The following is a 25114-nucleotide window of genomic DNA, read 5'->3' on the forward strand; positions in this document are numbered from 1 at the left end:
CTGGAAAACTCAGGCAGTTCTGAATTTATTTTACCGTGCAAGGAATTTAAATTTTGGTTTGTTGTTCTTGCTGGTGATAGTGGCACAAGGATCCTCTTGATAAGAAACAGCCCCCACCGAGGGTATCTTATGATTCAATCGGGGTTCTTTTGGTCAAGGTCAGGGAAATATGATAATATCGGGTTATCTGATGATCTGTAGACCTGTCTAAGGCAGAGTCAATCCTTCATGCATTACGATCTATAGCAGCAGGGAGTCGGGAGTGATAGCAGGTAATCTGAAGCCTGGGAAACTAGACAACCCCTTCTATTAGGCTAAATAAATTGATACCTTGTTACTCTTTTGTGCTGAGCTTAAAAGCATTGATTCAGTTTACAAAATAAACCCGGTCCATTATGAGAAACAAGGTGTCGTTTTTTGGCCTTAAATACTGAAGACATCAATGTTCTGGATTCTTATGCAATCTGCCAGAAAATTAACAAACCATAGAAAACAACATAATTACATTTCCAAAAAACCCATTTTTATTTTTCGCCATACATCATTAATAATACATACGCAGCAATATATATATATATATATCATGATTTTTTGTATATTATCAGTTATTTCACCACAAATAACGACAGAATTGAGAGAAAATGATAAATAAATGCACCAAAACCTACTGAACATGAATACAATACGAGTACGGTAGACTTGTCTTTACTCAGTGCCAGTCATTGAATGGAATTTTACTAAGATATCTACAGTAAATACATGAATCATAGGTAAAAGGCTAGTTGTAGCTCAGCTGTTGTGTAAGAGATTCTAAAAAAAAAAATATTTTGTACATCTACTTGGTAAATATATGAGCACTACAGAAAAGTCATTGTGAAACGCATTATCTTTCCAAATTATCAACCAAAATCCCAGTTCCAACTGAAGACAGTTTTTCGAATGTATATTCGGCAATAGAAACAAAATGTGCTTAACCAGGTCTCCAGTCGATTGACTGTGAAATACAGAGTCTTTGTTCTTTGTTAAAGATACAACATCATCAAATCCTAGCACAGTTCGTAGAAAAAAAAAAAAATAGTTGAAGTTAAGCATCGACGAAAGAATACTGAATTATATTACAGAGAACACTCATGGCAAGGTCACAAAAGAGCAGTATAACACATATTAATCCGGGCCACATGGACCCTCACCCCTTCAGATATTTTATCAGACTTCAGGTACTTAGGTGTCTCCGTGTAGTGTATCATTTTTACCAAATTTTGACATGAAAAAAAAAAACAGGGTCCGATCTAAAAGCACTCATCTGATTGGCTGGGATAAGTCTTGTTAGGGCAAGTAGATTTTTGAGGGGGTAAGTGGCTTTTATTCTTTAGATCGGACACTTGAAAATGAATGTGAAATTATTGTGATTTTGATATTTTTGGTAGTAGTTGAGCTAAGAGTAGTAACTTCTTTCAAATAGTAGTGGTAGTCTGATCTGTGGTGCTTTGACGCAAAAAGAACGAGGTCAAATGAACGGACCTAAAATGACAGATTTCATACTAAATGGTGAAAGCTAGATATAGGGTGGCTCCAGACCGCATAGACCCAACAACCACTGGCAGGTGAGCGCACAGTTATTGTTCTTTTGACTAGTTTAAACACATGGTCACACATAAACGTCTCGCGAAAAAGAAATTCATATCTTTGAGATCGTACACGCAATATATATTATAAACGTATCTTATAAAAAAAATTCACTGCCAAATTTCCAGAGAAAGGAACAACAAAACGTCACTGTGGTACACTGAGTTAACATGTAATAGGGCTGACTATGATTTGAGTTTGACTGACCAGCAGACTGTCCATCGAACCCAGGCTGCACACCGCTGCAGGTTGGACTGACCGCTGAACTTGTAACGGATGTTCTCACCTATCCTAAACCGTGATCCTCGAAGAATCCTTGCGGTGTTTCTTCCTGTAAAGAAAAAAAAACAATTTTCATGTCAGTCGTTATAAAAAAATTGTACGAAAGATCTTTTCGCGATCGAACAAAAAAGGCAGTTATAGAAGTTATTTCGATCGGGTCAATTAGCCGATGGATTTTTAAACGGAAGAAGGGTGTTAGTCAGAGTTCATAGTGTCCATGACCAACCTAAGCATTTAATGACCTTTTATCTTAAGATCTGCATATAATAGCTAATGACAGATACTATTCGAGGACCATGACAATGATTCAAGGATTTTAGAGCCTATTCCATGATGGCCTCGAATTGACGCATTTTCATTTCAAAACTTTTAAAGGACTGCTATGAACCCTGGGTAGTAACCACTGAAATATTTCTAATTTTGATTAACTTTTAAGTTCAGTTTCATTGGGAGTTTTACTTTCCAGCTACTGTACATGTACAATGAATGTAATAGTTGATTTTCATTCATTTTATCGAACAACATCATTATTACGACGATAACTGGTAGCGGACTATACATAAACACGCAATAAAGTGTGCCGAACGAGGAAGTCCTAATAACTGTAAGTTACAAATCAAGTCCACCGCCCGAAAAAGGATAAATAAAAACAAATTCTACCGAGAGATGAAAGCTTTTGTGAGGAAAAAAGATATCATCAATGCACAGCTAACCTAACTAAGATTTTGATAAAAAATGAACTAGGCCCACGATCTACAAATTCTACATATTGATGACATTTTTCTCCAATATGACCTTCTACGGACATAAAAAAAAATTTCTCAACAAAATTGATGTTACAACACAGGGCACATAGGACTTGATGTCATATCATGAAGTCTCATTGCAGCACATAGTAGGGTCACAAACAAACATAACAAGAGGGACACACAGGGTGACCACAAACCACCCACTTGCAAATTCCCTGTGTTTTCCCTATGAAAAGTTGATTTTCCCTGTGCTGGGCGTCATATGGAGACCATGACAAATATAAAATTAAAGACAAGCAGCCTATCGTCTGATATAGCTCAGCTGTGATTTTACAAATTTGTTAGAAAGTGGCGCTATAACTTTGTATTACTTACCGTATGATCCTTGATATATAATCAGGTAGACAATTGTAAACATTCGCGGTGAAAACGCGCGTGCGAGACGAAAGTAATTTCGCAATGTGTTTTCCAGATTTTTACCAATTTCCCTGTGTTTTCCCTGAGAAAAATCATTTCCCTGTGTTTTCCCTGTTTTCCAGATTCGTGGTCACCCTGATCAGTATCTCCTAGTTTCTATGATTATAAATTTTCTCCTCTCATTTTGGTTAAAAATAATTCAGATATAAACAGAACAGAACAGAAATAACCAAGAGAAAACATTTTCACTTTGTCGCAACTGAAAACGAGTGCCACTGCAACGTAACGTCTAAAAAAAACAAAATTACCACCGATCGAACGAAACGCCCCCTGGTGTCGTTACATTAAACCGTATTCGCTGAGGACTTCCATTAAGGCCTCGTCCTTGTTTTTTTTTGTCAGACAAGCGACGATGTTTTAGTGAACGAAGAAAAAAAGAAAGTACGAATAAAAACCAACGAAATGAAAAGTAACGAATACTCGCATAAAAGAATGAAGACAAAAAATGAAAATAGAGTCTAGTCGGTTACAAGTGAAAATAGCGCTAAATACAGTTTAAGTCGTTTTATAATGTCACGGTTGGGACCAATTAAACTTGCGGTGTTATAAGTAACAAATTTGGCAGCCTTATAAAGAATGGTATTTTCATTGAATTTGAGTACGATTGAGCAAATTCCTTCTCGGAAAAATGTTGACGTTAAGCGAGCAGTGGTATTAAAATGGATGGGAACGTTATAACGGACTTTCACTGTAATGTCACTCAACCTCACTAGAATCATAACTTTTACATAAATCCATGCACATTTTTCATCCTGCAGGGTTCTAACAGGTCAGAGGCGGGGATCCTGATTTTCCCTGACCCACGACGAACAGTTCCTGATTAAACCGATAATGCCACTTAACCTCACCAGAATTCGTACGTGTGCATGGATACATGCATAATTTTTCTATCCTATTTTCAAAAGGGTTATTACAGAGATCAGCGGGAATCCACCGACCCATGATGCAAAATTCCCCGTTTTAACTCAGATGATCTCGCTACTTGTATCATTAAAAACTTTGAAATGAGCTCGAAAACATTTCCATACTGCATTAAAGTGTATCTCGTAAGGTAAACCAACACCTTAGTTTGAACTATGTGAAAAATGTGCTCGGGGAAGTTGGTTTGGCGGTGGCCATTGTTGGGGCGTAAAGTTGACATCAAAAGAGTTAATGTTGTTCATGCTTGTCGAGTAATGATATTAGTAATTTTCTAATCGTACCTCTTGTAGTAAATCTTGAGCGGCGATTGCTTTTAATACGTTCTTTTTACTCGTCTCTTGAACTTCACCCCCGATTAATAACTCGTCCAACATGAAATACGCCTTCTCAAAATTGAAAATGATGTCCAACTCGCAAACCTACAGAAGACAAAAATCAACAAGTTTTCATCTAAGATATCTATCCATTCGGGTGTATTACTTAAATAGGGATGCCAATAGTCATAATAATAATAATAATAATAATAATATTTTCTTATATAGCGCGGCTATAAAATCTTAACCACTGCGCTTTACAATCTAAAACTAAAAGTACAAGTTAAAAATTAATCACCATAGGTGTTTAAAAAAAAAAAAGTTTTCAATCTGGATTTGAAGGCCGAGTCACATATATATATTTCAGTATATATTGTCATGTGTTCGAATACTTACACTTCCGAAGTATTTGTCCAACAGTTCGACGTATCTGTGAATGATTTCTAACGTCAAAAGTTCGTTATCTTCCACTTCAATCGCGCAGCAGAAATAAAGACTAGCGTACCTATAGTTTTCAGCAATTAAATAAAATAAAATATCTTTAATTCGATCAGGTCTCCTAAACGATATCCCCTGTCGTCAGCACTGACTCTTACTCACCGTTTATAAACTATTTTTAGATCTTTCCATTCGAGAAAACTGCACATTTTCGGTTTTCTCGATAGAATAGTCGTGATCAGCTCGCGCGCGATTTTCTTCTTGACTTTATCGGCGGTGGCGTTGTACCATTTCTGTAAACGGAGTTTACCCTGTCGACTAAACAGTAACATAAACTGCATCTGAAAAATACATACAATTATTAACAATAATGGCAAATAACTATCCTATACATAGGCTACATTAAAACCCAAACCTTTTTTGAAATCAGTCAAAAACATAATATGGTAAATCTTGGACTTGGTGGTTGTTGCCTTGGAAGATGGCCCTTAACCTCTGTCCTCTGTGTCTCTCGACTTAGTGCCCCCAGGCAGCAGGACAATGCTTACTGGACTACCTATGTCCCATCCATGGATAGCCTTACAACAACAGATGCAGAGGACGACCATGGAACTGACACTGACGACAGTGACACTTACTTACATTGTCATTACAGACACTGACACTGACAGGTCGGCGAGACAATCGCCGTGGTGGAAAATGACCTTAAAAAACCGGTTTTATTAACTAAGAATTAGACTCAGGCATCTTACCATATTGTTGAATCAGCTGTAGAATCTATGCTCGTTATCCGTTAAAAATTACTGAATGGTTACAGACGATTTTCTTACAATAATTAGAGACGAATTCTTGAAAATTAATTGCGAAAATTATGCGGCTGTGAAAAACGTCATCAGTTTACGCGTTGGTAGTCCCTAAATCCTGGTTTCGGCTTCGTTCGCAAACATGATCGGAATATGAATCGGAATATGAACCGGACGACTGGACTGTGAGTCGGACGTATTCTGAGGTAAGCAAATAACCCGTGATAGAACATGGCGGCCCGACACTGATCGAAACTATCGAGATGGAATTGAAGGATCAAACTGGTTAGCGTTATGGTTTATCTTTTATTTCCATTCTGAACAGTTGAAAGTGCATTATATCACAAATTTACCGAGTTATTTTGTGCTGACAGTAATTTCGACTCATGATATTTCATGTCAAACAGGTCTACTAAATCAAATAAAAGATCATGGTCCCGGATCTGTTATTTGATTACATGTCATGGATATAGTTACCTAATCAATCGTCAGATCGTTGGTGGTAAGCTTTTTATAATCGGATGGGCTTACCAACGTGAAAATATCCGATCGTGAAACAAAACCACAGTCAGGTTACTGACTAATCCATAGACAGGCTACACTGTCACTACTTAAAGATTTTTCAAGACCGTCTGTTGTTTTAACAAGTTTGAATAGTTAGGATTGAAATATTTGATGATTACTGTTTTACAGATATGGATGTGCTTAAGCCATCATTGATATGGCTTCAGGGACGCTGTTATAGAAAAGATTTCATCACAAAAGATGATAATGAATATGTTGATGATATGGGCAAAAACTATGAAGGTTCGTACAGGCTCTAAATGGCTTCTCTTCTAGATTTTAGAAATCACTCTAAAAGGATACTTTAGGAAATACTTGTGGAGGTTACGTTAAAGTTGTGAAATATTTCGTTTCAGAATGTGATATGTACGAGGATGAGTCATGTGACAGCTGTCTGCCGATTGTTGAAAGCGATTCCGGTTTTAAACTATCGTTGAACGTGCCTAGCGCGTATTTCAAATTCATCATCGGCAAAAAAGGCGAAACTCTACGAAGACTCGAGCAGGAAACGCGTGCTCAAATACGTCTCCCACGACAGGGAGATGATGGTCCTATAGGTAAGCCACCTATATATGTATTATGTTTCATCAAACGTTTAGCTACCGATTCAAAACCCCATCTCCTTTGTCTAAAGCACCTTATGGTATAACCCCCTCCCATTTCTGTAGTTAGACACAGGCCAAAAGTTTTTCCCTAGCGTTCACTTATTGTCGACACATTCTAACCCCCTACACTGTTTTACTCCGGATTCTGGTTTAGTCCCATTTCAACAGCTGTTTTGTTTGAATCTATTGTTGGATAAATGAAAATGTCAGGGTAGCCACTTAACCTGGAAAAAGCCCAGGGAATCAGAAAAATCAGGGAAAACTATGGGAATTTGACAAATTTTTACAAAAAACCTGGAAGACACTGGTAATCTTTTGTTATCACATGGAAACATCAGGTAAAACTCAGCGGATTTGTAAATGGGCAGTGAATATGCTTATTTTGAGTCAAATAACTCATGAATGATAAATTGGTTGTGTGGCAAAAGTAAAAAATCTGAAATATTGTGTCTGCATCTGATCTGAATACTTTTATTTCTGAATATTGTTTTATTTCAGTAATCAGCAGTCGTGAGAGGAAGGGCGTTATATCGGCGAATACAAGAATAGAATTATTGATTGATTCGGCTCGAACTAAGATTCCTTTCACTCATTTCATATCGATTCCGATCACTGCACGAAATATTCAGGATCATTTCATCGATTTCAAAAACGACGTTCTGAGGAGTTGTGACGGCGTAAGTTCACATGATCTATCAACGTATAAACCTTTAACCCTTTCAGTGCTGACTAATCAATACCCTATAGTGCTGGAGATAATTTGAAAACTTTTAAAGATTCCACCCTAGTGTGTTGAATAACGGGAATACCACTATAGTGCATCTACACCGCGGTGCAGTGTATCGTTAGTTACTAATATTTCACTATGTTTGACAGGTGCTGCTATCTTTCAATAGAGATAAAAACTAATTCCATATTACATCAATACACCGCAGTGCGGTGTACTAGCAAAATACATCACCGATTCATACACCGGACTGCGGTGTAGACACACTGAAAGGGTTAATAGTTAATTAACCCTTTACCTACCAACCCCTATTTCTGTTGTCCAATTAGTATACGTCAGACTCCCATGGCAAAGATATGCGATTTTTAAGCATTTCTCAAACGGGTTTTCGGAGAAATTTTCTGAACGATTGTCATCTTACTTCTCAGGATCGAGGATTAGATATTAGTTTGTTCCAAAACCCGACCAAACTTCACCTGACCTTGGGCACGTTAGTCTTACTCGACGACGATGAAGTTCGTAAAGCAACTGACGTGTTGCTGTCGCTGAAAGAAAAAATAATCGAGTAAGTTATTCATATTTGAATCGTTTAAAAAGACACCTTCCTCAAAAGAATTAATTTCAGTTCAAATTATTAATTTCAGTCCAGTTTTAAATGGTCGACCGTTGATGGTATTTGTAAATGGATTGGAGTATATGAATGATGACCCGAATGAGGTCGATGTACTTTATGCTAAAGTTGAAATAGCTGATGGATCTGATCGGTAATTGTCGGGGAGCTAGATTTTTGCGATATTTCGAATTTTATAAATTTGTTGAACGTCTTTGTTCTCTATTTGTATCGTCAAGGTTACAGATGTTAACGGATCGTATTGTTGATAGTTTCGTAACGGCCGGACTCGTGCAGCGGGAGTTCGACCGGTTGAAGCTGCACGCGACTGTGATGAACACGCTGTTCCGTAAAGACCCGTCCGGCGCCAGTAGCGTACGCGTCGAGAAAAAACCGCGCGAGTCGTTCGATGCATCAAACGTTCTCCGGGTGAGTCGATATACAAAACAAATTAGCCAGGGGCGCATCCAAGGGGAGGGAGCAGGGGGTGCACCCTATTTAAAATGTCGGTGCCCTGACATCTTACGCCGAAAAGGGAAATATTAAAGTGATAACTATAAAGTCTTAATTCATAAGCTTGTTCTCTGTATTTCCAAAAACTGAGTAATTGTTTTCCCACAAGCTTTCTTTCGGAGTGCTTTATGGTCTATATGATCCTTCTTTATATAAGGTCATCCTTGGTTTGAATACTTTAAAGTTTGACATAATACATATATATATTGTCTGAGAACCACGGATTGACAAATTTTCAAATTCAAATAACATGATGCTAACAATCTTTATTTTCTTTTTCTTTGTATCTATTTTAGTTGTTCGGTGATTATGATTTCAATATGTTGAAAATCGGTGAAGTGCATTTATCGGAACGTTACTCAACAGGGGATGACGGTTACTATAAACCTGCTGCTAAGGTTTACTTACCTTGAACCTCTGGGATAACTACGAGGAGGACAAAGATTGTGTGAGGTTAACAAAACTATGTTATGGTGACAAAACTCTGTAATGGTGGAAATCGGTGGAAGATGTTTAAACTCTTTGGGTCGGCAGTCATGAGTTCTCTCCACTTCTAAAACTGCTTCATCAATGATGAAAATGAACTGAATTTTTAATCCATACTCGTTATCTTTCTCAAATGTAAACCATGAGTGCTGTTATGGTATTAAGATATATATTTTGTTATTTCTTGAAAATAATCACAACCGTTGATATCGAATTGACCGCGTCACCAGTTTCATCTGAATTCATGTAAAAAATGATATCTTCTGATCAGAGGACTACGGGGCGGCCACTTACCTGGAAAACTCAGGGAATCGGAAAAATCTAGAAAAAGTCGGGGAACTTGACAAATTTTACCAAAATTTGATGATCTCCAGTGACAGTTCGAAAAGTCGTGTCATTTTAATTTTCGATTGAATAAATTCTTGATTTTTAAAATCTGTATGTAGTGGGTTTTTATCTTATTATCTGTTCTCCACGTCAGAGGAGTGTGTCCGCTCGACCGTATTGACCACATGTTTCTTAATCAGAGCGTGATTCATTGAAAATGAATGATTGAATTAACATTTAAACCTAGAAATTTCTCAGATTTACTCCGGTAGTTTCGTTTTAATCATGTGCGAAAACTCGGAGGATTTTTAAACCCAGAAACTGGCCACCCTGGACTATACAAAACAGTTTAAAGAACGGGTTCAGCAAGTGTGTTTTCGAGGACTGTGATTTATCCGCGACGCCGCGTGCGACATTTTTGACGGTGTTAAATTGAATCTTTTCAAATCGTCTCCTGACTGACTCAATTATTACCAGTTCAAAAAATCCTTTCGGTGTCGTCGACGCCTTTCTTTGTCGATTATTCATAAATCGAGTCCATATACACACGCCGAATATACATAATAAAGACGTGTAATGGATTGAGTTTATATTGCTGATGAAGTCATCAAAAATATACCTTTAAACGCGTCGACGAGTTTAAGTATATTGTGTCTAGATTTGAGGCCATGTATTTTAAGCGGTATAGGTGGATTATTCGGTGATGTGAAAGTTGTTTTTCTTTCATTTCGTGTGGTAGGTTATAAGCTATTTCCTAATAGCACCAGACGATCGACTAACGTTTGCGTCACATGACAACCGCGCTACGCGAAATATTACGCTCACGGACATTTTCAGCTATAAATAGAAAAAACAATGGAATTGTAATTCGTGCTAAGTTAACCGCGTTCGATATCTTGAAAATTCTTTTCGAAAACGATTTTAAAGGATTTATTCGTTGACTGTATAATCCGATGATGACGTCATTCCGATGGCTAAAGTGTAAGTTGATTTACAGGTACTCTCGTTGATGCAGCGGTTCGAAATGTATTATACGCAAACATTTAAAAATGAAGAAATTGATCATTGAAAATAATATCACATATTATGTCTTTATGGACTTTTTATCGAAATGACCCGATGAGCTTCCTTCGATAAGCACAAGCATGGATGATACGCAACATTACCCCTACCGAATATAGAACATTTTCAGACTGACTTCCGCACTGGTTGTTCCGCCTTTGGTTGAAATAATCTCTGAATATGCAATGCTTTTTGTAGATTTTGAGTATTTCCACGTTGGATTCGGGCCAAACTGTAACCCGTTTGACCTGTGTGGCTATCAATCTTAATTCTTTAACTTACGAACTTTTTGGAGTACAGTTTTTTCAAGAACAAAATGGTAGGGCGAAGGCGAAAACAAAAATAAAACGTTTTTTTCAAATGGAAGGGAACAGGAAAAAGTGAAAATAATCTTTTTAAAATCAATTGAGTGTTTTCCATATAAAACTTCGGTAGGACTGCATAAAAGAATAAAAAAGAAGTGAAAATTGTGATATGTTGCTAGATTCAAAATCACGACGGACAGAAGAAAAAAAATGTATCGAAAAATTTCGTATTTTCTAATTTGATGATTTTTTGCAGAATTCTGGGAGGCGGATCCGTGCTTATTTTAGAAAACTCCTAACATACACTAGTGTCATTTCAAATCTATTTCATTCTACGAACGAAGCAATTAATAATTCTATATATAATCCTAATCATAACATTTCATTCTTGAAATAAATTTCCTGAAATAACCACATTTCACCGCGCGGTGGAGTAAGACGCCGTTATATTTTGAGGAGTTTTTTGACAGCGAAGTTAATCACTTCGTTTTGTTTGACGAGAAAATTCGAGGGCAAAAGTCAAGTCTCAACTCTATAAATATACGTGTTTATGTTGACAGAAATTCCCGCGATTTGAATCGTTTATTTTTGAATCTTTCGTCGAATGTCGAATATCGCAGTAAGTGAATATGTCCAGAACGATTTATAACGATTTTTTCGGTCGGTTCTTCTCGGAAGTGTTTTGATTTTATGATTAAAACCACGAATTTTCAGTTGGTAATTTCAGTCACGTACGTTAAACAGTAACTGAAAGTAGACATACGGATTGAAGGGATTGGTGAAATTTAGAAATATCTTATTCGGATTTAGAAAATAAACGATAGGAAATCTTTGTTCCACAAGAGCTACGTATCAAGGTATGTTTTATTGTAACGCTTATTTGTTCGTTTGTTCGGTTATTTCGGGAAAAAACATTTTGAAAACTACTCTATTCGATTTCTAGAGAAGTCTGTGATTCGGTTTCTCGAACGCAGTGCTTATATTCATCTTAAAATCTATGTTTGATTAAATCGTTGACTTGATAATATCAGAATACATTATTCTGCGAGTCACCTCTCAGTGAAAATGATTTCTATTCCGATAGTAGAATGTATTTTTATCACGTATTCTGAGGGTTAGCGTGTTCCCAGCGAATTCATTTCACAAAATGTACATTTCATTTGTCTTTATCATTGATTATCTCGAATAATTAATCAAAATATCCCCGGCTTCTGTCATGATCGTCTGCGCCCGTGTGTTTAGTCAGTTTCCACAAACGAGACCGCGCGGTTGCTATTTTCATTTGGGATCATCCCTAACAACGAGTGGTACGGAACTGTGCCTAAAATAACAAAGTCGCCGTTATGGCCATTTTGCCTTTTTTCCGCCTTCGGAACGAACGCGATAGTGGTGTACGAGGCTTTCGTTCTGCGATTTTACTTTCAATTTTAGAGTTGTTCGCCAATGCGTTAGCTATATGCGCAGAAAAATATATCAATCTCTAAATAGAAGTGACTGGCGCAGATAATCGGATTAAACAATCAATCAGAAAATATCCTCGAGAACGCGCTTTATCTTCGTCTGCCACGGTCGCTCGGTCACGTGACTCGGGAAGGGATGACATCCGGAAATGAGGCCATATACCAAGCCTGCGACATAAAAAAAATGCACGATTCCGCTGAGAATGGATCAAAAGCAAATATCCACCACGTGTGTGATGATTATATTTTCGGTTATTGTCGATAGAAGAATGGCCAGGGCCAGTTGATGATGACCATCTTATTTCCAATTTCAATATTTTCAATTTCAATATTTCAATGACTCTCCCGATTAAAATAGGACCCAAGGGAACGTCTGGTTTTTGTTTGACGATGTCACTGTGTACATAGGCGTCGCGGGAGAATTGCTAGGCAGCAAATCATTGTGTGTACGCTGATGTATTATTTACTTCTGTTCAATTCAATCTCCGAAACGCCATCCACGACAGTAAACCGACGATTATTCATTGGCGCGATTGGTGTCGGTTATGGGTCTATCATATAGTGTTAAACAAGCCGATCAAATACACCGGCTTTGTTTTTCACGAAATAAGGATACTACTTTATGATTAAGTAAATTTCAAAAGAGTTATCAAGAGTTTGTGGAAGGGATATTCTATATGTCCGAGGTTTACGTAGTCGTACACTCCTCTCGCATTGGGACTGTTGCATCATCCGGGTACAACTAACTCCATGCGTCGAATCGCTGGAATATGCAGTAGTTTCGCAGTGTGGACCGTTCACGAGAGTGTCTCATTATTACTGTGCAGATCAAATTATGATGCTTCAAATGTTTAAGAAAATATCTCCTACATCGGAATTTTATTTGTTCTTTTGTAGAAAGAACATTCTTAACAAGTAATCGAATCATGAAATCGATGATGAATAAACGCAGCGTCGTTGGTAAAACTTTGCGGATTTCAGAGCCGGGAATAATGGATGTGAATCGGATCGACGCGGTGCCGCTAGCAGCAGGTCACAACAACAGATCGATTAAACGCCCGGTTCACGAGAAAGAACTGTTTAAAGAAATCCTGCGTAAAAATCGCGGGATTTTGATGAGGAATATGACGCCGTCAGAAGATATGATGCGTTTATTTAGGGAACATAAGATCTTCACAGATTCGATGGCTCAAGATATTACCGTAAGTAAAGGCCAAACGCACCTTGTGGTCTTCAATAGGTCAACGATGGAAAATCAGTTTAGTAAGGAATCGTTACTCTGGACCAGGGTTTAGTCAAGTTGAAACCATCACCCTGAAACTGTTTCGCATTTACCCCTGTAATCAAACCATCATTGATAAGCCATGTGAAATAAAACCCTCTGTAGAACTAGACTCCTCTAGTCTTCACAACAGTAGTGGCTATATTCACTTCAGACTAGGTAACTGGTATATCATAGTAACCGCATGTGCATTTCTGTTGAGGTAATCTGAGTAATAATTGATGAGCATCAACAACTGAATGATGAGCATTAATTGAATATTAATAAATCAACTACGTGTTGTATCATATAAATAGATAGATAGCCCTGGTAACCTCTACTCAAGGTTACCCGCCACAAGGTACATCAGAATGTTGTTATGAATTGTGACCTGAAATTATAACCCTTCTATTGATGAAGTGTTGGTCCAACTTCGATCTCAATTTTGACGAACATGAGAAAATAAACGTGTATTATCAGTAGTTCACTGGTGCTGGTTAAGTACAAGTCCAAAATGAATCATTTGAACGGTGGGACTATATCCGGAGTGAAACTAAACCTACACGCAATCTGTGAACCTGACTCCCGAGTCAAACAAAATCCACACATTTACAGATGAAACACCATTCTGAAAATATGCACATGATGACGTTTTCTATTGTAGGAAAGCAGAACCAGAACAGACGCAGTGAAAATGATTCTCGATTTGCTGCCGTTGAGAGGAATTTCGACGTTTCAGATTTTCTGTGATATTCTGGAACTTACCGGGCATTCATTACTGGTCGAACTGCTGAAAGATGGTACGTAGACAATAACCTCCGTATCTTCCCACCATGAACCGAGACCACCTGATATTGTCTGATATTAGTTTTCTCATCTTTTAACTAATGATGTAAATTGTTTTTTCTATCTTTATGTTTAAATTGTGTCTTTATATTGTAAAGCCAATGAGCATATTTTATATGGATTTTAGGCTCAATAAATTATTATTATTATTATTATTATTATTATTATTATTATTATTATTATTATTATTATTATTATTATTATTATTATTATTATTATTATTATTATTATTATTATTATTATTATTATTATTATTATTATTATTATTATTATTATTATTATTATTATTATTATTATTATTATTATTATTATTATTATTATTATTATTATTATTATTATTATTATTATTATTATTATTATTATTATTATTATTATTATTATTATTATTATTATTATTATTATTATTATTATTATTATTATTATTATTATTATTATTATTATTATTATTATTATTATTATTATTATTATTATTATTATTATTATTATTATTATTATTATTATTATTATTATTATTATTATTATTATTATTATTATTATCATCATTATTATTATTATTATCATCATTATTATTATTATTATTATTATTATTATCATCATCATCATTATTATTATCATCATTATTATTATTATTATCTTCTTTTCAACGATAGATGGAGGGATTGCTACGGTTCAAATTGATACCAGTGATTTGGTGACTCGTCATCCGAATATTGACCGAAATCTGAGACCTGCAGATAAATATGACCTTGGAGAATACATCCAAGACAAGGTACATATTGTAATCCCTGAAACCAAAGTTGCACCACGCAAGCATCCTGGCTCGTGCCAAATTTTGCCCGGAACAACTATTCACACGGGTGCCAAATGGGCCCGGGCCAAATTTGGCACCATCAAAAACGCCGGAACTGGTGCCAGCCAAATTTGAGCACGGTTCAAATTATTTCGTTAAATTCGTTCTGGAATTGTCTTATTTCGCTTTGTTTGAGCATTGTTTAGTATCGAGTGAGTGATTTACGTTTGAGCGCGCTCTCTGATTTGACCAGAGCCCGATCCGTACCAATTTCACCCGCGCCAAATCGTTTCCGTGTGATCGCGGCTTAGGACTATCCTTCTCACTTTTTACTGTGTTATATCTTATTCCAGATAAAAGATTACCTCATCAAACAACGCATACGCAATTGCGGAGATAAACGCGACTATTCATCACCGGACCTGAAACAACGACTTGTCGAAGTAACCTGGGCTCATCAGAAAGAAATTCAAATCAAAAACGCTACGATCAAAGACATAGAAACGAAAGCCGTGGCGCTAAAAACGTCCCTGGAGGAGAAAATCGCCGATTTGAAATCGATTATTGCCGAACAGAATCAAACTCAGGATAAACTGAAAGATGATTTGCAAATACAGTATAATTTCAATCTCGCTAATGATAAGAGTTTGCAGCGGTATCAGCAGAAAATCGAGGCACAAGATCGGCTTTTATCGACTTTGTGTAACCGCTGGAAGGATAACGGCTATTTCTGGGAACACGGTACTGATGACGTCACGGACAACGACGAAAGTGCCACATCCGCCGCTGTGGGTGACGTCACGCATAAATTCGAACGATTTCTGAAAAAAGTTCGCGAATTAGAGGATTATAAGAAAAAATATACGCAGTTGCTAGGCGACCAAAATCGTCTGTTAAGCCACGTGATGAGTTGTTGCGATATCGAGGCCGCCGCAGACGAGGAATGTTTGTTGAACGCGTTGAACGATCATATACACAAAAAAGATCTGACGATTTCGAATTTACAAGCGGACGCCGGCGAATACAAAAATCGAATTGCCTATCTGGAAAACCGACATAAAGAGGTTTTCAAAGAATTCGAAGCGATGCAAACAAAAGCGATGGAACTCGAGTATAAACTGAACTGTTCGTCGGAGTTCGACGAGTCCGATGACGACGAGCGGGCAGTTGAGTCGAGCTGCGATCACAAAAGGGGGCGCTCGAGGTCGCATTCGCAGAAGAGCTCAAAGAAGGTAGTTACGTACGATTACGATGCTGAGATTGCGCGTTTGAAAGAGGTCGTCGAACAAAAAGATTCGACTATCAATTTACTGGAATTTGAAATAAAACGGTTGCAACAAGAGGCGGAATTTGACATGAACGGCAGCGACGACGCGAATCGACTGAACGGGCTTATAACCACGCGAGAAAGAACGAGATTCGTACCGAAATCTCGCGCGACGACGAAAAAATCGAAATCCGGAAGCGGCGATTCGTCCGGCGCGCCGAAAAAACTTCCGCCATTGAAAATAGTAACGAAGCCACGTGACAAACGAAACAATGATAACAAAGATGTCGCCAGTTCAAAATCTTCACCGAGTGTCGTTTCGGAGTTCTTCCTAAACGGTTGGGATTACCACAGCGATGATGATCATTTGTATGACGATCATAACGATACGATCGCTAAAACGACAATTCACGACGAATCCGGACCGGAGCACGCACCGGACGAGGATAACACGCACCAGACGGTTGGCAAAATAAAACGACAAACATCCGTTAAAGGACTTGGTTTCGGTTACAAGTTTAACCGAGGTGAATGTATTGATTTGAGTGCCATTCAACAGAAACTTATAGAACCCGAATTCTGATTTACAATCTAGAGCAGTGGATGTTTCCGCTGTGATCTCCGTCACCCTGATCCCAGCGTAACCACATTTTCTGTATTGTAAAGTCAGAGTGATTTCAAAGTATCGAGAAAACATCGTTCGGGCCTCAGTATCTGTGGTAACATCAGGCAAGTTCCTGGTGAAATGTACTAGAGATATGCACCGACGAATGCTAGTCTGACAAACCGTGTCGTGGATTATTGATAACTATTTAACGATGGTTTGAAAGAAAGTAAATGAAATTTATCTATCAAAATATTTGTGTTTGCTTGAGTTTAGGAGAATATCTGATGTGAATCGAGGTTAAATGTCGAGTACTTGAAATTTCACTTGGAGATGATTCAGCAAGTTGGCGAAGTTAGCAAGTTTCCTAGTTTCCTATAATCTCAAATCTATATCATTCCCCACATTTGGGGCAAATGCTATGCGATAATATATAATACAGGATAGAGGATGAAAAGATTGTTTGCGGACTGAGCCGAATTTAGAATTCGTCATCAATTTTCAATTCTACATGCGCGTCAACATCTTTCTTCTTCACGTCACATATGTAACACTGACCCTAAAAAATCAACAAAAATAATTCCAGTCTTTGGGGTTGATAAATTGAATGATTGAGGATTGAGGAGTGTATACCTCAGCGTCGATCCAACACTGCGCGCAGTACAGGAAGTTACAGCCTTTGGTGCACGTGACGCATTTCGAATCTTCCCGTTCGTCGCAGACGATGCATTTCCTTTTACCAAGGCCAAGGACGTTCAGGCAACAGCACAGCCGAGGAAACTGTAACTTCAACGCCGTTAGAAGTGACGTGACGCGCTGAAAAGACACAGCCAGTATGGTCACCGTGGCCCATAGATTTTGGAACGGCGAGATGGGCTTTAATCTGACGTAATGATTACCGAAAGTTCTTGTCTTTCCACCATTGCACGTATTTCTGCTCGCATGTGTTTCATGTATCCGTTTCTCTTCCGCATCATATCATTGTAAAGGAACAGAATTCGCTTTTTCTCGTGCTTCAGATAACAGGGAATAAATGTATACATAAATATATACAGAAGCTGTTAATAAACGGGATATTTTAGAATGAAATATGTATATATAGGCCTATAAATGTGTAGTACTATACAGAATTCTTTTTGAAATTAACTCCAGAAAACTCAATGGGTTAAACATTTTGCATAATTTATGCACAATAACATTCGAAATTCAGATTCAAAGCACCACCTTGCGGTAGAAGAACGAAGCAATCACTCTTCTGAGTCGTAGAGCGTACGCCTCGGTCAGAATCGACACCCAAACAGTCACAACAACTGCTATAGTCTTCCAGATGTACATACGAGGCGTCTGCATAGGGCGAGGCAGACATACTGAAAATATACGACATGAAACCAAGTAAACTTGAAACCATTTTAAAGATTGCTGTCTGAAACTGTGAGCATCAAAGTTAAATTCATCCTGAAACGACTGTGGAACTGTCAAACCTATAGAAATTATTGAATTTGTTTCATTATAAACGGCTGTACCTTCGTTGCTAGTCAGGTTGTCTATAGAGTGTTGTTGGTTGAAACTTTTAAATAAAGTGCGCACCAGGTTCCCAACCAGTCCGTTACCGTAAACCTTCAATCCGATCTGATGAAAACCTGGCGATTAAAAAAACAACACGGCCCAGGTATTTCACATTGCCGTAAACATTCTAAAGAGCAGAACAAAAATTCCAAAATGTATGAAATAATGCATTCATTGTTTTGACCTTTTTGGGTATATTTGACTGCTGCGTTTCCGGCTAAAATGTCCATTATTGAAAATACAATAGCATCGACCATGAATATACCAGCAAACATCAGAGCTCTCAATAACACGTACAGTGTTCCCATTACCTGTAATGATAAATCAAATATTTATTTGAAAATAATCCCTACAAATGCATCCCTTGCTGCTGCGTGTGTATTTATCAAAATGTACCGTACCAATTTGCGTTTTTCCGGACCCATCAAGCGCATGCGTATTGGCTCGATCACTTTGGCCGCTTCCCGTTTTTTTAATGGCATCAAGGTTTGTTTGTTCTGTTATAAAGAAAACACACTTCATCAACAAAATGTAAATATGTTGAACTGAAAATCTTGAGTTGGAGGATTTTGTTCAAAGAGTTGAACTGAAAGCTGTGCTCTGTGTTACCTTTTTACGGCGTCTTTCCTCGATATGCCGGAAATAGGTCGTCATGTAGACGTTGTCGAATGTGAGCATTTTAATGTAGTCGTTATGATAATACATCGCCCTAAAATCAATCAATATCATCGACCTATCAATTTGACCAATATCATCTCTCACATTAACAAACCTCAAAAATCTCAATTCAGGTTGCTTCAATTACAAAGAACCAGTTTAATAAATCAGTGCTAGGTTTATCATCACTTGTAACCAGTTCCACAGTTGTGAGTTAACCCCGAGTTAAGATTAGTTCATGTTCACCCTAGAATCAAATGAACTATGGAACTGGGTCCGGTATTCAAAGTTATTGTTTGAATTTTACTCGATCTAATTTATATAAATCTATAACAAAAAAATACTTCGATTTGTAAGCGAAAATACTGATTCTATTTTTCACGTGGAGATTATTTTTGTCAGGAATAATTGTCATTTCGAAGGCCCCAGCCGCCGTACAGATACTTAACGATAAGAAAATCCTGACAAACATGAAAGGCAAAATACGTCTGATGGTGAGTAGAATGAAGTTCAGAACCCGCGTTCTCATCTCAAACTGATACTCAATCTCTTTAGCGATCGCGGCTGCGGTTTTAACTTCAACCGGTGGTTCAATCATCTCCAACTGTAAAACAACAAACAACAACAACAATTAATCAATCAATTTCAAAATTTATCAATTGAATACCTCTTCAATGGTCTGTCCATAAACAAGAATGGCGCCTGGGGCCGGTTGCATAGTCGTGGCTCGGACTTAAGACCAGTCTAAGACCAACTTAGTTCTATAGCCAATCTAACAACTTAAGACCAGTCTTAAGATTTAAGACCACTTTCGAACTTAAGTCACGACTGTGCAACTGGGCCCTGGTCATTTGATGCACTAAGTTCGCTATGCCTCTTTTTTCAGGTTACCTTGTATTGCATGTTTACTTTGAATTGCTGATTAAGATCTTTCATCGTGTGTTTGGTGGCTTCGAACCCTTCACCAAATCCTGGATTCACAGCTTCCATCGAGTTACAATCAATACCAGTTATACCCGGTAAAACTGTTTTTCATAAATGCGAATACAAAATGGTTACATTTGTTATAAACGAATTATCCCTTAAGCTCCAAGATTGATTACTTGCGAGGATTCGAACACTAAGAATGTTCACTTACACAAGGCTAATTTGCATATACCGGTGAACGCGGAGAACGGCCAGCAGAGCAGTTTACCGAGGATACGCCCGACTTTTTGAAGGCATGCCACCTTCACTTCTTTCATACTGTTTTTGCACATTATAACCCCTTGATTAAAAACCTCTGAAAACAATTTGAACAATGGTTGTTAAGCCGTTCGGCGAAGCACACGAAGTACATTGGGTCCGACGTTGGCAGACACAAATGTATCACATTCCATTGAATCATTTGAGATGTAACGACCTTGACATTGGTAATCTAGTTTTCGTTTGAAGAGTTTTTCATCTTGGGTGGCATCACTGTCGCTTTTGTCGATTTTATAGCGATTGTCGATCCTTTCGTTCCGGTCAGCGCCACCTTTTAACGGATGATAACATGACGAATAAGGATCCGGGTCACGATAGTCTACAGACATTTCAATAAATACGGCTGCGAAAAGTGTGGTCCCTCGTATGATACAATCAATAAGGAATCTTTAGTTTCAAACAATCAGGATATTTCACGGAAGCAACCACCTTTTCTAGTTTCATAGATATTAAATACGGTTCCTACTGACCCATATCCTGCTTCGTAGCCTCGTTTTGTATCTTTATACGGTCTACGTCATCCTGTGACGTCACAAATTTATTCAGCGGCAAGAATTCATCGAATAGCGAACCGGAAATACCCGTCAGAAAATTACTTTGTAACTAAATGTGAAAACAAAAACAACCTCGAGATATAATTGTAAGACACTCGGTTTCTTACAAGATGTTGGATTGCGTGTATCTTATATCATTGGTATCGATAGTACAATACCTGGGCTCTGAAAACCAACCCACCAAACTTTATGAATAAGTCTTTATTAGGTCTAACGCCAAACGTATTACCTTTAGGTCGTCCAGTATATCCTGAGCCGGTTTTGATCTCAGTTCCATTCGCATCTTCGTTTGATTTTCAGCTAATTCCACCACACAGTTCAACGAACGAGTAATCTCTTTGGCGTTGAATATCAGATTTGAAACAGGTCCTGAAAACAGGCGCCAAAAATCGAGTTTTATTTCAACTAAATTTGCTTCGGTTCTTATGAAATGACACGCGCGGACACCGGGATAGAAATCGACTTACCTGTTATGATTAGTCCTATGGCGAAAGTCCAAACGTAAGCTCGGCCGCTTTTTGCGAAAAGATGCGGAAGTAAAAGGGATGTAATGCAGCGAATTTCCACCGATAAGGCGAAACCAAACGCCAGAAGAAGACCCATAACGCCCCCTAGCGAGTACCGCAAGTAGTCTGGGAGCTGCATAGGCTCAATCAGCGCGAAGTGTAAACCTAGAAATATTCAGATATATTCAGAATGAGGTTTGTGTGATCTGGTTGTTGTAATTTGTCATATGAATTCAAGATGTTTCATTTCACTGTTGGACGGTACTCACAGAGGGCAATCAGCGCCCCGACGGGGAACCCCAAAATCTTTTTAGCGATGCGGTATTTATTTGGTTCGCTCGTTAAAAAGTCGTGTATTAGCGGACACGATTTCTGACAGCAGCTGGAGATTCCTTTGAATGGAAGTTTTAGAAAAATGTATTGATTAAAACAAATTTTGCACCTTTCGAATGTAAAGAGTGTCCAGAGTCCGATATCTCTGTATACATTTACCTTTGTGGATCTTGTCGAGAAATCGTGCACACGACGACATCTTTTTTCTGGCAGGAAAAATTGTTCCAGTTTCCTTTGGTCATTAGCCTATACGACGTAACCGTTAACATTGTTGTCCTATGCCTGTATTTTTTAATTTGAAGATGGCGGAAACTTTGTATCAGAAAGATACAATTTGTAAATGTTAAGGAAAAATAAAGATGAAGATGATGATGAATTTTCTTGCTCATACGGTGATATTCTTATGTCGATTGAAATTGTGCAATTTCGCTCCGCGAATCCTCTCATGGTGGAGCTAATATCTACACAGCTTTCCAGAATGAAAATCGCCCAATCCCGGGATATTTAAGATTTTGCGTGACAGCTCTACGATCTGGGAAAAGCTGCAAATTGGATCTGTCAAACAACATGAGGATATCAGACGTCAAAATCAGTTAAGAATATAATCCGGTTGACTGTCATTTCGTATATGAATTTATTAAGATTAAAAAAAAAAAAATAAAAATCAACACAAATATCAAATAAACTTGAAAGTATTTTAGACACACGGTGTAATACTATAAAAATCATATTCTAATTATTATCACATCATGGTTTATTTTGAACTAGTAACTGTTAAAAAGTGTTAAGTAGTTTTACGTACGGATACAACACTCAAAGATTTTAATTTTTTTTTACTTCAAGTGGATTGCAAATGAATTTATTTCAGTGTAAAATCTAAGACATATTTTCAACGCAACTCTCTTTAAGTCTATAGCGGGTACTACGAGGGGAAAAAATTACCCAGAACGTAATGAAAAATCGACGATGAAAAAAAGAAAACAGTCGGGTTCCCGTTGTTTAGTCTGAGGCTGATGGCATTCCGTTTCCTTTGAAACTTGGCACATTGATTTCGTGTTGCTGCGGATCACCAATGCCAACCGATCGCAGTGACGTCATACTATTAGTACGGCTAATAGGCGGCGTCGCTGTACCACTAACGACTTCACGACGTCTAAGAACCGGTGTGAGCCTACCGGAATGAGTCTGTAAGGCTGACTGAGGTGAAAGAAATTGTTGACCATTAGTCTTATCAAATTTATTGATTTCGTCATCCGGGTCGTAACCGATATTTATAACGGCCTTGACCTTCATCGACGTGTTGTTATCGTCGAATAGTTCGCTGTTTCTGGGCGACGAGCTCCGGGTCGAGTCGGTGTCGACATCAGACATCTGAAAATGACGGAGCGCGACGGTTGACACGGAACAGTCCGCATCCGTGGTCGTCACGCTTCCTCTTTCGACCGTGTAAAACTTCTCGCTGGCGTTCGCGTGAATTTTCTTCATGCAAAGTAACGTCAAAGCGACGTGAATTGACGAGAACAGAAGGAATACCGGGCACAGAATCCCGATAATAGTCAACTGACGGGTCAACGTCGCGCGTAAGAGCGGGTCACAGGCGTTCTTGTAAATCACTTGTAATGGACTATTCGTATTTCGGGAAATCTGTTGACAAGTAGTCGATTTATTGGATATGAGAACTTCGGGAACTAGATCGGCCGCGCATTGACACGATTTCGGATAGATAACCGAATCTAAAGTCGACCAGTCGGTATGATCGAGTACTCCGCAGCAGTGTTCGTTAGTTTGAATCATGAGCAGACAGGGGGCGTTCGAGTCGATCGTTTCGTTCGATACGCCCATATCCAGCATTCGTCTCAGATTAGATTCCAAATTTCCCTCAACGTCCGTGACGTAATGACTCCACGTGAACGCCGTTGCTACTAGCAGCAGAACGCCGATGACCGCGCACACGGCCAGTAGCTTGAAGAGCAAATTTACCAGATCGAACGTCTGACCTGACGTCACAAAACCCGTGAAACTGAACAGAATCATTATAACCGCCGCGGCGATTGTTACGTAAAGCTCGATTTTGAGATGGCTGCCAATCAGGCAAGTGGGCAGCTGGGTCATCAGAAAGTTAATGGAGAATCCGAGTAGAATACAGCCTTGTATAAGAAGCAATATGAAGTATAAAATGTAAACGACGTGGGCAGTTTTAGTGCGGTATATGAGCAAACCAAACCTAGTTGCAGCTTGACTTTTCATCTTTTTAAACGTAGTGCTCGCTCCCGACCGATTGGTTTATCCTACAACTTTTTCATAACTGAAATCAAGAAATAAATAAACTTGAGGAAAGAAACGAAATAACGAGTATTTTTTTACGCAATTCGCCTGTCTTATTCTTATGGATAAGACGCGTATTTTGCTTCACACCTAAAAAGATTGTCCCAGAGAGGTCTTGAACCGATATCGCATGAATAACGTGCAAAGGCCTAAAACTCTTTCCCTTTTGTATAGAAAACTGATCTGTCGAACTCTTGATGATTTGTTTCTTAATGTCCTTGTTATATATGAAAAGCTTCATGTTTACCTGAATATCCGTCGATTGGAGAATCGCACGCGCTCAAATAACCATAATCTCCTGATTTATACGTATATGACTGACTGCCACACATTCCCGAAGTTTATTTATGTCAGTAGTATGAAATTGAAGTTTTCCACACGCTATGTAAGAAGAACGAACTCGATTAGCACCTGCTTTCAAATCAGCTCTCATTCAAAATAACGTACATTCATGTATATGTATGTGATATATTTCTATTTTCGTGCTGAATAATAGATCTACTTGTTTTTTTTTGGTGACTATATGTTCCTATTACAATATTGCTGCAATTCTGTCGCGTTATCGCGGTTTTCAGTTCTACTGTTTAGAATTGTAAAGACCGGTATTTTTAATGGGAACAGTTAATATTGCGTTATTGAGTGCACAACCAGACAATATCGCTTTGTTTCTGATCGTAGGAACGCCTACTCATTTTTTCATCGAGTTTTCACTCTCAACAGACCTGCGCGGTGGGGTGGGCAGAGCACAGTACTACATCAAGATGTGGCGCTTAGATAAGACTTAGAATCGCTCCAAATAAAGCAATCTTTTCTTCACAAATTAATACTGGTCCCAATGCTAGGATTGAATTGATCGAATTGTCAAAGACCCAGTTGGCCAGCTGGGAGTGA

General features: G+C 38.1%; 4 protein-coding genes across 5 annotated transcripts; 2 read left to right on the forward strand and 2 right to left on the reverse strand.

The window, feature by feature from the left end:
* Positions 1-538: 538 nt before the first annotated feature.
* Positions 539-5696, reverse strand: LOC141910727 (AP-1 complex subunit sigma-2-like). Of its 2 annotated transcripts, XR_012619922.1 has the most exons (6): positions 5560-5696; positions 4970-5148; positions 4766-4874; positions 4337-4474; positions 1834-1957; positions 539-1046 (listed from the first exon to the last, which is right to left on the reverse strand). XR_012619922.1 is itself a non-coding variant. In XM_074801464.1 (5 exons), exons 1-5 carry the CDS (start codon positions 5560-5562, stop codon positions 1913-1915), a joined length of 474 nt encoding a protein of 157 aa, XP_074657565.1. In that variant the 5' UTR covers positions 5563-5696; the 3' UTR covers positions 539-1912. The 2 variants fall into 2 exon arrangements, 1 of the variants encoding a protein (XP_074657565.1); XM_074801464.1 differs by having other exon boundaries at positions 539-1957.
* Positions 5697-5818: 122 nt separating this feature from the next.
* LOC141910867 (activating signal cointegrator 1 complex subunit 1-like) lies at positions 5819-9532 on the forward strand. The gene is made up of 8 exons (XM_074801726.1): positions 5819-5895; positions 6304-6417; positions 6531-6731; positions 7278-7456; positions 7935-8071; positions 8151-8270; positions 8356-8545; positions 8926-9532. The coding sequence occupies exons 1-8, from the start codon at positions 5874-5876 to the stop codon at positions 9040-9042; spliced, it is 1080 nt and encodes a 359-aa protein (XP_074657827.1). The 5' UTR covers positions 5819-5873; the 3' UTR covers positions 9043-9532.
* A 3641-nt stretch (positions 9533-13173) lies between these two features.
* LOC141911054 (uncharacterized) lies at positions 13174-17225 on the forward strand. Its single transcript, XM_074802014.1, has 4 exons — positions 13174-13471; positions 14195-14330; positions 15027-15145; positions 15520-17225. The coding sequence occupies exons 1-4, from the start codon at positions 13196-13198 to the stop codon at positions 17014-17016; spliced, it is 2028 nt and encodes a 675-aa protein (XP_074658115.1). The 5' UTR covers positions 13174-13195; the 3' UTR covers positions 17017-17225.
* A 293-nt stretch (positions 17226-17518) lies between these two features.
* On the reverse strand, positions 17519-22097 carry LOC141910573 (E3 ubiquitin-protein ligase DCST1-like). The gene is made up of 17 exons (XM_074801265.1): positions 22058-22097; positions 21835-21957; positions 21527-21730; positions 21289-21428; positions 20976-21108; positions 20663-20776; positions 20399-20542; positions 20152-20285; positions 19710-19864; positions 19213-19312; positions 19005-19100; positions 18788-18914; positions 18561-18677; positions 18262-18404; positions 17937-18050; positions 17671-17853; positions 17519-17596 (listed from the first exon to the last, which is right to left on the reverse strand). The coding sequence occupies exons 1-17, from the start codon at positions 22095-22097 to the stop codon at positions 17519-17521; spliced, it is 2145 nt and encodes a 714-aa protein (XP_074657366.1).
* Between the last annotated feature and the right edge of the window lie 3017 nt (positions 22098-25114).

Source organism: Tubulanus polymorphus, chromosome 9 (assembly GCF_964204645.1).
Source record: "Tubulanus polymorphus chromosome 9, tnTubPoly1.2, whole genome shotgun sequence".
NCBI lineage: Eukaryota > Metazoa > Nemertea > Palaeonemertea > Tubulaniformes > Tubulanidae > Tubulanus > Tubulanus polymorphus.